The sequence below is a fragment of the Leucoraja erinacea genome, chromosome 6 (genome assembly GCF_028641065.1).
Source record: "Leucoraja erinacea ecotype New England chromosome 6, Leri_hhj_1, whole genome shotgun sequence".
Taxonomy (NCBI): Eukaryota; Metazoa; Chordata; class Chondrichthyes; order Rajiformes; family Rajidae; genus Leucoraja; species Leucoraja erinaceus.
The window spans coordinates 52,211,550-52,224,089 of record NC_073382.1 but is presented as its reverse complement, the minus strand read 5'-3'; the positions used below and the strand labels follow the sequence as shown (position 1 = coordinate 52,224,089).

At 38.9% G+C, this 12,540-nt stretch overlaps 1 protein-coding gene across 2 annotated transcripts in view; it reads left to right on the top strand.

Annotated features, from left to right (window-relative positions):
• The window catches only part of elmod1 (ELMO/CED-12 domain containing 1), a 38,021-nt gene that overhangs the window by 1,554 nt on the left and 23,927 nt on the right, over positions 1-12,540 (top strand). For both annotated transcript variants that reach the window (XM_055637036.1, XM_055637037.1), the window contains exons 2-7: positions 4,201-4,346; positions 4,831-4,859; positions 9,416-9,513; positions 10,613-10,742; positions 11,618-11,751; positions 11,873-11,941. In XM_055637036.1, the coding sequence (XP_055493011.1) occupies positions 4,202-4,346; positions 4,831-4,859; positions 9,416-9,513; positions 10,613-10,742; positions 11,618-11,751; positions 11,873-11,941 (605 nt within the window). In that variant the 5' untranslated portion in view covers position 4,201. The remainder of the gene's footprint in view (positions 1-4,200; positions 4,347-4,830; positions 4,860-9,415; positions 9,514-10,612; positions 10,743-11,617; positions 11,752-11,872; positions 11,942-12,540) is intronic.

Sequence of the window (12,540 nt, the reverse complement as noted above, 5' to 3'; positions counted from 1 at the left end):
TGTAATGTTCAAGAACCTGATGGTTGCTGAGAAGACGTTGTTCTTGAACCTAATGGCCACAGTTCTCAGGCTCCAGTACATTCTTCCCGATGGCGTGAGTCTTTATAAATATTGCCTTTTTGATGAATGTCTTTTGATGGCAGAGAAGGTAATATTTGTGGTGGAACAGGCAGTGTCTATCACTCTCTTTCGTCTCCTTCATTCCTGGACTTTCGGGTTGGTAAACAAGGCCATGATGCAACCAGTCAGTATGCGCTCTACCATACACCTGTGGCAGTTTGATCGAGTAATAGTCAGATATAATACCAATCATCAATCTTCTAAGGAACTGAAGGTGTTAATGAACATTTTATAAAATGTTAACAGGTTAAAAAAATGGAATCTAAAACATAATATATCATAAAATATCACAATGTCATAAATGATAGGAGTAGAATTAGGCTATTCGGCCCATCAAGTCTACACCATTCAATCATGGCTGATCTATCTCTCCCTCCTAACCCCATTCTCCTGCTTTCTCGCCGTAACTCCTGACACCTGTACTAATAAAGAGTGTATCGATCTCTGCCTTAAAAATATTCATTTACTTGGCCTCCACAGCCTCCTGTGGCAAAGAATTGCACAGATTCACCACCCTCTGGCTAAATAATTCCCTCTTCATCTTCCCAAAGGAACGTCCTTTAATTCTGAGGCTATCACAGCTGGTCCTAGACTCTCCCACTAGTGGAAACAGCCTCTCCAAATCCACTCTATTCATGCCTTTTACTATTTGCTCCACATCCACTCTAGTCCAGCCTTTCACTCTATGACTATAAACAGTTTAACTCTTTGTAAAAATCTATAGCTATCATTGATTTCGCAGTGACATTAAAAAGGGCAAAACCTAAAAGATGACTATGATTTAAAATTCTAGAGTTGGGTAAGGCTAACATGCATGCAAATAACATGTTGGGTATCCACTGCAGAATAACCAGCATGTTAACAGGGTAAACCATAAGCTGGACATGCTGAGCAGCAGTTTATGTCTTACAAAGTAGCATATCTCTTTCACCTTTAGTTAACAAATAAACTCTTGGCGATGGAGATATTTCTTAATTGAAAGATATGAGTAAAGGTTGGCTATGGGAAATTGGGCTACAGATCAAATATGCATTTATGGAATAGTGCAATAGGCTGGAGAGGCTAAATTCTTAATTAGTTCCTATGTTGTTTTTGTCACAATTGATTTAATTTACATAATGAACATGAATTATTACTGTAATTAGTAATTGACGGCATAGTCATTATACCTGCATCAAGGGTAGACTTGGGAAGTCAGTGGGAACTGCTAAAATAATATAGCTTAATTCTGTTCTCCACCTAGCAGAGCTAGTCCTTGGCCTCAACAACTTCTCCTTCGACTCCTCCCACCCCCCATATCCAAGGCGTATCTATGGGCACTCGCATGGGCCCCGGCTATGCATGCCTCTTTGTAGGGTATGTCGAACAATCACTGTTCCAGGTGTACACTGGCCCTATCCCCAAACTCTGACTCTGCTACATTGAGGACTGCAATGGTGCTGCCTCCTGCACCCATGCATAACTCACTGACCATCAACTTCACAACTAATTTCCATCCTGCACTCAAATTGATTTGGACCATCTCCGACATCTCCCCACTGTTTCTGGATCTCACCATCTCCATCACAGGAGACAGACTATTGATCGCCATCTACTACAAACCTACTCACCACCATAGCTATATAGACTATACTTCTTTCTACCCTGCTTCCTGTAATGACTATCCCCCTTCTCCCAATTCCTCCGTCTACGCGGCATCTGCGCCCAGGATGAGGTTTCCCAGACTAGATCATCGGAGATGCCCTCATTTTTTAGGAGACAGGGGTTTCCCATTCCATTATAGATGAGGCTCTCACTAGGGCCTCCTCGATATCCCGCAGCTTCGCTCTTGCTCCCCCTACCCCCATTCGCAACAAGGACAGAGTCCCACTTGTCCTCACCTTCCACCCCATCAGCCGTCGCATACAGCATATAATCGTCCAACACTTTCACCACCTCCAGCAGGATCCCATTACTGGCCACATCTTCCCATCTCCACCCCTCTCTGCTTTCCGCAGAGAGACTGTTTCCTCCGCAACTCCCTGGTCAACTCGTCTAGCCTGGACACCTCAGCTCAGTCTGCCTTAACTTACCTGAACTCCCGGTTGTACAGCACTTTAACTCCCCCTCCTATTCCCAATCTGACCTTTCTGTCCTGGGCCTCCTCCATTGTCGGAATGCGGCCCAGTGCAAATTGGAGGAACAGCACCTCATATGTCGCTTGGGTAGCTTACACCCCAGCGGTATGAACATTGGCTTCTCTAACTTCAAATAGCCCTTGCTTTCCCTCTCTCTCCATAACCTCCACTTTTCCAGTTCTCCCACCAGTCTTACTGTCTCCAACTACATTCTATCTCTGTCCCGCCCACTCCCCTGACATCAGTCTGAAAAAGGGTCTCGACCCGAAACGTCACCCATTCCTTCTCTCCAGAGATGCTGCCTGTGTTACTCCAGCATTTTGTGTCTATCTTCGATGTAAACCAGCATCAACTACACATATTAGTTCTCAGTATATTTAGTATGGCACAACACACCAACATATAGTCTGCTTTTCTTTGTAATAAATGTAATATAGTGAATAAAATCATTTTCTATCACAATAGTTGATCTATAAATTATTTGGCTAAAAACAAGAGTTTTTATTTTCTTCATTTATAATCCTCTCCCATTTCCTCTGCTCTGAAGATGTGATGCGGCTGCGAGCACTAAAGGCTCCCTCAGTTTCTCATCCAAATTGACACATAGTGTAACTGTGTTAATAATTATAGAAGCTTCAGCATTGACCCCAGTTCTATTGCTCTTCATTTTTTATATATGTGCATCGCAGTAAAGATTGTTGAGTAGCAAAAAAGAGCAAGAACTCTTTTATTTGCCTGTCCCTAACAAAAGGCAGTAAGACCAGTTCTATTAACAGCTACCTTAGCAGAGACTGAAGATGTAACAGGGTTTATGGTTGAAAGGGGATAACTCTTTCAAAGATTGGCACAGGCATAGTGAGTATAGATGTAGGGAGGTCATGTTGCAGTTGTATATGACATTGGTGAGAAAGCATTTAAAATATTGTGTTCCGTTCTGGGCACCATGTTATAGGAAAGATATTGTCAAGCTTGAAAAGGTTCATTGTGTCAGTTAACACGGACAAGACAATAACCACATCATTGTCTCCAGCAGGGTGTCAGCTTGCGACTTACAATCCACATTTAGTGTGCTTTAAAATAAAATGGAATCGATTACATAGAACAAAAATACCAATCTTTGTAAAATACATCGCGGGAAATTGCACCAATTACATATTTAGTCAACTACATATGATTCGATTGTTCTTTGAATGGGATGTATGAGGATATATTTTCGAGAGAGCAATTTAAAATTATGAATTTGTTTCTAAAACCCTAATGGCTACGGATATGTTTATACCACATGAATAATAAGTGACGCCCCAGAAACAAGATTAAATCTGTAGTAGAAGTCTTTTTAATCATTCATGATTTGTCACAACCTCAATGTTATCACGTTTAGCTATTAATGTCATGTATTGAACTACTATATGTTCACATGAGTTTAAAGCCATGTTATTTTCTGTAAACTGATATAATATTGTTGATATTCTTATGAATGAGATATGAAGCACTGAAGCATAATATTATTAGTGGAATTACTCAAATATTTGGGTATATTTTATTCTCTTTAAGTATATCTGTCCTTGTCTCTAAATATAGGAAATGAGTGAGTTACAGAATTGTGGTGGTGGGCATGAGATGGTGTATGACAAGCAGGTGGTTGTGGGTGGTAATCTAAATGAGATCTCCAGGGATAACATCAAATGTGAATTAGGACGTGGGATCCCAAACAATGCCATTTTAGCTATTGATAATATTGGTAATATTCTGAGGCAGTCTTGTTGAAACAAAGATATCTGATGAACTGAGAGTAAAGTAACTTTTTACATATCTAACATTCATTCCTGGTTAAATTGAAAACAAATCTTCAATATGGATTATAAGTTCTTAGATCTTAAGTGAAGGATATTTGATAATTTGTTAAAGTATTTTATATCTGGAGCTGTTTCTTCTGAAATTGTATTTAATTGTTTGACTTCAGGATGTTGGTCCAACTGTGTTGGTACTTTTACTGCACCTGTCTGTGGCGTTTTCTCAAGTTTGCCTTGAGAAAAATAACTGGAAAATGTGAATTGCAGAGAATCTGCTACAGCAGAAAGCCTGGAGCTCAAAGGACACTGAAAATAGGTAAGCTACAGATTTTAATTTTTAAATCCTGTGACTGAGAAAAGCGGATGCAATCCATTTTCAGATTTTTGTTGAAGTCCTGAAGCCAGCCACAAGCTATTTCTTACTCCAAGAAGCATTTTGCTTTTTTTAAATTTGTCTTACACGTTATTTTCACTATGAGGAAAATGTTGCAAGGGCTTGTCACCCTCCCCCAAACCAAAAAGGAATCTGATTTGCAGAATGAAAATATAAATCTTTAAACATAACTATACTCTTCTTGTAATATTGACTGCATTATTATATTCTGAAAGTGCAATCCTGCTGTTAAAGACACAAATTGCATTAAGGCAGTTAGTAAGTCCCCCCACAAAACTTTATTAAACAATAACAATCACTTTAAGCCCCATGCAATTAAGTTAATTTACTATTCCAGCTTAATATGAATTGTTGGATTTCCTTGATTGCACAGTAGAATAATTTCATTTCTGTATTTTCCTGACAGAATCATCGTTAAAATCCTCCCGGAATGAAGTAAGTAGAATATTTGGTACTCTTTATGATTATTAACAAAGTCCAAACAGTATGGACATGCATTTCGTCACCAAATATGGCCTAAAAATTAACAATGTGACAATACCAATATTTCTAAGTGAGAAGCTGCTCTATAAAACAATGTTATGGCTGATCTTTTAAACCATACAAATACTAGATTTGGAATAGAATAATGTGAGTAATTTGTGATCAGTAACAATGCAACCTTTCACCAATTACGTTGCTCTCTTACCAGGGCTCCAGCTCTCCGCATTCCCTTTGAACTCACTCAGGATCTAACACCAGGCACTTTTTAAAAAACTCACTAGGGACCCCGCTCCCTTACACACCCTTTTAATCCCACCAGGTTTTATGGAATGAGAATTTATCATTCTAATGTGCAAAATCATTTAAAAAACAGTTAATTAAAATTATGTCAAGTGTATAATAGAAAAAACTTTCAAAAGTCTGGAAAATCTGCACATCGGTTGCACACGAGTTTAGACTAAGTGTTGCTGAACATAAATGCATATTTGTTTCTATTTCTTTCAAACCCAAAATAAACACAAAAGAGCTACCGATTCAGATGTTCATTTTCTAATTATCGCTAAAGAAGTAATTAGATAAAATGTCAAAATCTTTTCTCTTTTCATGGACTTATGTAGATCACAAACAATTGCAATGAAGTGGGTATACTTAAAGTAAATAAACACTTAATGGTTTTACCAAAAATATTCTCAAGCATTAACAATATGCCACATGCAAGCATTGAAAAGACTTCAATTGTCCTGCTCAATCACTGTTATGTTAAATGTCTATTCTAATCTCATTCGTTGCTTCTCATCTGCCCTTCTTTTCACCTCTGCTCCTTCTTCATATTAATGTTATTTTTCCATATGTTATCGATACTTTTACACTTCAATCTATGGGATTATTTTAACCAATGCTTGCAATATAATTCTATTGTAATTTTATATTTTTTTACTTATAAATTTAACAAGTTTGGTAAATTAGGAAAACTATTTAATTTTTGGACCTAGCTTTTTAATTGATGAACTCAGATGCTAAATCCACCATTAGAAATTGCCCTTTTCGACCAATGTACAGTTATAATTTCAAAAAGATAAGTAATCTGTTGGTATAAAGCTCTGCATTAAAGCATTTCATTAACCTAGATAATTGAAATCTTGACATTTCAGAGCCATGACATTTATTTTTGTATGAACATTATGAAAATTTGACCTAATGCCTGTGAACAGGTTAAACTGTTTTCTTTCTATAATTTTACAGGAGTGTGAATGGGCAGTGTAAACATTTATTCATAAAAGTTTTCATAAATCACAAAATTATGTATGAATTTTCTGCTTTTTTTAAACCAACAAAAATCGTTAACAGCTTATTTCAAGAAATTAAAATGCATTTTTCCATTTTGGTATCCATTTTAATTTAACCTTGCACTAAATTGAAACCCAGAATTGTCTTTCATTCTTGTGCACTTTGAAGAGCCACTATTTTAAAACTATCATTGTTATAATTTGACACCAATTTTCAATGTGAATATGTAAATAGTTATTTTGGTTCCTTGTTACACTAAGCTATATATTTCAACATAAGAATAGCCAAAGTCATTATTTATTATTGAAATGCAAGAAAAAAATCAGCAATTAAACTTTGCAGAGAACACAAAATGATGAGTACTGTATCTTCTTTAGTTTTCTACATTGGCCCTGCTACATGCAAAAGGTACCGTAAGATTGGAAAACATGAGTTACTTTTTCTAACTATCAGTGGTTCTCAGTCACTCACTTCATTAGGGTTCCCCTCCCCCATTGCAATCCATTCCCCTTCGACCACTACATTAAATTTGAACCGTGCCTCTTCTCACTTCTTAGCTTTGAGAGTATCGATATCCAACTGAAATTCATTCATTATTTATACGTAATTAATCTTGATTTATCCTCATTGAAGCAAAATTAACAGTTGTTTCTTATTAAAATAACAGTATTTCTCTAATTTTTCTCAGATTGCTTCTTATCTTTAATATAAAAAGCTTTCCCTCTAGAAACAATCCTTTGGTCCTGATCAAAGATCATAGATCAAATATCTGCTCTATCTTTGGTCCTGATGAACTCAAGCATCATCTGGGGTATAAAGGAAATAGAAGCAGGTTATATGACCCCTTGAGGCTATTCTGTCATTCAGTAAAAGCATGGCTGTACTTTTCTCACTAGCTCGAATACCTGTTCTGTAAAACCGTCCTCGGAAACCATTGGTGAGTATCCACTGCTCTCTGGGCAACAGAATTCCAAAGATTCACAGCATATGTGAATACATTTTCAAGAGATTCAAGAGTATTTATTTGTCATATGCGTAGGATATAAACAATGAAATTCTAGCTGCAGATCTACAGGCACATTAGATACAAAACAAAAATGAATGTACAATAAATTATTTGATATTGTAAATAAATTAGACATGAAGGTGCAAAAAACCCAGCATATACTGCAACCATATACTGCAAAATCAATAATGGTTTAGCGCTTAGGTGAGCTAATGGGTGGAGTTAAGTAGGGTGGTTGAAAAGCTTGATGGTTAATTTCAGATAGCAGTTTTTGAGATGGAAGGAACTGTTCTCAGGGTCCTGTACCTTCTTCGGATGATAGAAATGAGAAAAGAGGTGTGTCTTTTGATATTAGCTGCCTTCGAGGCTGAACAACCTGTCGATCCCTTCGATGGTTGGGTTGTCAGTCCCATGAAGGACTTGGCATTGTCCACCACTTTCTGCGGCTTTCTTTATTCTTGGTGGGAGTAGGCCGAGATTTAAACAATCAGTATGCTCTCCAGCATATACTTGTAGAGGCTCAAAAGCGTATTTGCCGATGTGCCAATTCTCCTCAAACTCTTGAGGAAATAGAGACATTGGTGAGCTTTCTTTGTGATTGCATCAATATGCTGGGCCCTGGATAGATCATCAGAGATGTGTACGCTTAGGAACTTGAAGCTGTTGACGCACTCCACTGCTACCTCGCCATTGAAGACAGGTGATGGTCCTCGCTGCATACCCTTCCAGTTTCAACAATCAGCTTCTTGGTCTTGCTACAGTTGAGAGCAAGATTCTGGCACCATTAACCAGCTTATCGATCCCCCTCCTGTACTCTATGAGTTGTGGTATCAATGGGAAATTAAAAAATAGTGTTAGAGCTGTGCCTGGCTGTAGTTATGGGTATAGAGTGAGTAGGGCATGCAGCCCTGAGGTGCCCCTGTGCTGATGATCAGCAAGGAGGAAGTGTTGCCAATCTATACTGATTGAAGTCTGCCAATGAGAAGTTGAGGAATCAGTTTCATATGGTGTAGAGCCCCAGTTCTTTGCGCTTGACAATTAGTTTGTAAGTGATGATAGTGTTGAATGCTGAACTGTAGTCAAACAGCCTCACATACATGTTCCTATTATAAGGTCATGTCAAAAGGTCAAGTGATAGGAGTATAATTAGGCCATTCAGCCCATCAAGTCTACTCTGCCATTCAATCATGGCTGATCTATCGCTCCTTCCTAACCTCATTCTCCTGCCTTCTCCCTTTAACCTCTGACTCGTGTACTAAAGAAGAATCTATCTATCTCTGCCATGAAAATATCCACTGACTTGGCATCCACAGCCTTCTGTGGCAAAGAATTCCACAGATTCGCCAGTGCACTGGACTTTGTTGGTCTGTCAAAACGGATAATCCCGAAAGGCTTTGGAACCAAGGGTGCCGGAAAATTGGTGGTCGACCTCTATTAAATTTAGTTTTAGTTTTAAAGATACAGCGTGGAAACAGGCCTATTGGCCCAACATGTCCACGCCGACCAACAATCACACTAGTTCTATGTTGTCCCAGTTTTGCATTCTACACTCTAGGTGCAATTTACAGAAGCCAATTAATCTACAAACCAGCACGTCTTTGGAAAGTGGGATAGAACCCACTCAGTCACAGGGAGAACATATAAACACTGTAAATGCAGCGTCTGAGATCAGGTTCGAACCCAGGACACTGGCACTGTAAGACAGCATTTCTACCGCTTCTCAATACCTTTTGCTTTTTAAATCTGTACTCAACTGAATATTTTTTTTTAAATCTCTCCACAATTTACTTGTTAGAGGTCTCGAATAACATAATGTTAAATCAGGTTGCTTCAAACTTATTTTTAGTTTAGTTTAGAGAAACAGCACGGAAACAGACCCTTCGGCTCACCAAGTCCGCATTGACCAGCGATTCCCGCACATTAACACTATCTTACACCAGGGAAAATTTTTACATTTTATATCAAGACAATTAACCTAAAATGTCTTTCAAGTGTGGGATGAAATCAAAGATCTCAGAGAAAATCAACGCGGGAGAACGTACAAACTCTGTACAGACAGCACCTGTAGTAGGGATCGAACCTGTGTCTCAGGCGCCGTATGCGCTGTAAGGCAGTAACTCTACCGCTGCACCACTGTGCCACTCTTAAATTTTTGTTGAAGTAGATGCTGTTTGTCTATTGATTGGTTGTATCTTGCATTGTATTTGTATGGCAGGTACTCCAGTCTGCTGTGGTCGCCCATATGGATGATATAGAGAAGACTGTTGATAATATAATGCAGCTGAAAAAGATTAATCCTGACACCAATCCACAGTAATGACATTTAAACTTTCCTCTATGTATTCTGGTCACGTATTACAATTTACTGTAATTTCAAATGTAAATACAAAATATGTGATGATAATTAACCTTCCACACATAGAATATGAAAGTGAATCTGTCCACGATGATTTCATATTTATGCCGTTCCTGCTGAAGTGTTGTTCATATTAATGTTTAACGTGTATTTAATAAACATAGAAATTAGGTGCAGGAGTAGGCCATTCGGCCCTTCGAGCCTGCACCGCCATTCAATATGATCATGGCTGATCATCCAACTCAGAATCCCGTACCAGCCTTCTCTCCATACCCCCTGATACCCTTAGCCACAAGGGCCACATCTAACTCCCTCTTAAATATAGCCAATGAACTGGCCTCAACTACCCTGTGTGGCAGAGAGTTCCAGAGATTCACCACTCTCTGTGTGAAAAAAGTTCTTCTCATCTCGGTTTTAAAGGATTTCCCCCTTATCCTTAAGCTGTGACCCCTGGTCCTGGACTTCCCCAACATCGGGAACAATCTTCCTGCATCTAGCCTGTCCAACCCCTTAAGAATTTTGTAAGTTTCTATAAGATCCCCTCTCAATCTTCTAAATTCTAGAGAGTATAAACCAAGTCTATCCAGTCTTTCTTCATAAGACAGTCCTGACATCCCAGGAATCAGTCTGGTGAACCGTCTCTGCACTCCCTCTTTGGCAATAATGTCCTTCCTCAGATTTGGAGACCAAAACTGTACGCAATACTGCAGGTGTGGTCTCAACAAGACCCTGTACAACTGCAGTAGAACCTCTCTGCTCCTATACTCAAATCCTTTTGCAATGAAAGCTAACATACCATTCGCTTTCTTTACTGCCTGCTGCACCTGCATGCCTACCTTCAATGACTGGTGTACCATGACACCCAGGTCTCGCTGCATCTCCCCCTTTCCCAATCGGCCACCATTTAGATAATAGTCTGCTTTCCTATGAATATGAATGGAACAATTGACAATATAGATGAGATATTTGAAAACTTCCAGATTCCATTGCATGTGTATGAATAATAATCTGTATCTCAAAATAAATGTGCTGAAAATGCTTTTCTATTTTGCCAAGGTTTGGGATTTCTCTGCAGGCCTGCCTCCAACAGATTGTAGGATATACAAGATTGATTGCAGAAGTGGAAAAACTCCGCAAAGATCAATATGATTCAGAAAATACACATCATGAAGAAATGCTGTTGAAGGTTAGTAGACGATAAAACTAGCAGTAAATGCAGTAATTATATTCTACATCCCACTGCAGTCAATATGAGATGAACATTTTAAAATAATTAGTTTTTTACTGAATCTATGGCATCGAGTAATGTGGTTTAGTCTTAGAGTCACACAGCACAACCCGTTTCCATGCTGTATGACTATTTTTAAAACTAGGTATCCTCCTTGGTGATAGGAACAGAGATCATTTATTATATCAGAATTAAGCTAATCTTGGTTGTCCCTGTGAACCAACATTTGTCTTGTCTCACTATATGTCCTTGCAGCTGCATGATATGAGGCCAACTTCTTCCAAGTGAACAAAATTATTTTTGAAACATCTAATTGTTTTTCTAAGCGACCCTGCTTGGCAGACAACTCTGTTTGAGCTGACATGTCTGTTTAACCCTTATATTACCTTATACCAATCATCCCCAATATACAGTTGATAGAATGATTTCCTTCTAGCTTCATCATCACCACGTTTTTTTTGAAGTGTCCTGAAATCCTGAATTGTCCCCAGCTGTGGCCTTCCCATCTGGGATTCTGCCAGTCAGTCATCAATCCAGGAGGCAACTGGTTTGGTCATGGAGACAGAAGAAATAAGAATAATTTCTGAATCAGAGTGCATTCCTCAGTTTTCTAGGTTTCAATGCTCCAGTGTATTACCACGGTTTCCTGTTCCCTCATCAGTTCCTAAAAGGAACAATGTCTATTTTAACAACAGCAGCTGCACTGCACTGACCCATTTTATTCAAAACTATTACATACATTAATCCCATTGATGATTGGAGATTGCATTTGAATTCTAATTATTTACCTATTATAATTTCAACAGATTTTTTTTCTCTCTGCTTTCTGTCAGCTGTGGACCTCCCTTCGCCCTGATGTAACGTTGGATGGCCGAATTAGTAGGCAGTGGTGTGAAATAGGTTTCCAAGGTGATGACCCAAAGACAGACTTCAGAGGAATGGGGATGTTGGGGTTGTATAACTTGGTGTAAGTATACATTGTGAGCAGGCCTTACACATTGTCTTTTCTATTGTTCCCCATCTGCTCCTTTGTGTGTTTGTGTCTCCTTTGCGAATAAAACACAATGTCATCTTCCTTTTCTGTTCAGATTTTTTGCAGAACATGATAATGCAACTGCACGCCGGGTTCTTTTTGATTCTCACCAGCCAAAATATAGGTAAGTGGACCATATTCAGTCAAAATTCTTTATTTAGAATGTTGTCATTGCATCTGGATCAAATTTCAATTAGGAAACTTTTTTTGCTCCAGAACTGGAATTATACTTATTATCTATAACAATACAAATCCTCACTACAACTGCTACATTACACTTAAAACACAGCATAGAATTCTCCGCCTCACGAATGTGATAGCATTGAAGGTCACCTCCAATTTTACTCCTAACTAGTCTATTGTGACATCTTACTGAAAAGTAACATAAAAATATTTTTTTTTAAATATGAAGTACAGGTGCACAACCTTTTATCCGAAAGCCTTGGGACCAGACACCTTTCGTAATTCAGAATTTGTCGGTCTTTGGAATGGAAATTTTTTTGTGCAGATTTTAATGGCTGGCTCAGTGGTAGAGTGCTCGGCTCATATCCGCAAGGTCGCGAGTTTGCGCCTTGATCCCGGCAGAAGAAGTTGGAGCGGGGCTGGGCTGGGCTGCTGCTGGCTGTGGGTCTCTGGGATCTCTGTGCTTGCGGTGGGCCTGGTGGTCGACGTCCAATTGGTCCTGACGTCTCCGGTGACTGCACTGACCTGCAGCCATCGCCG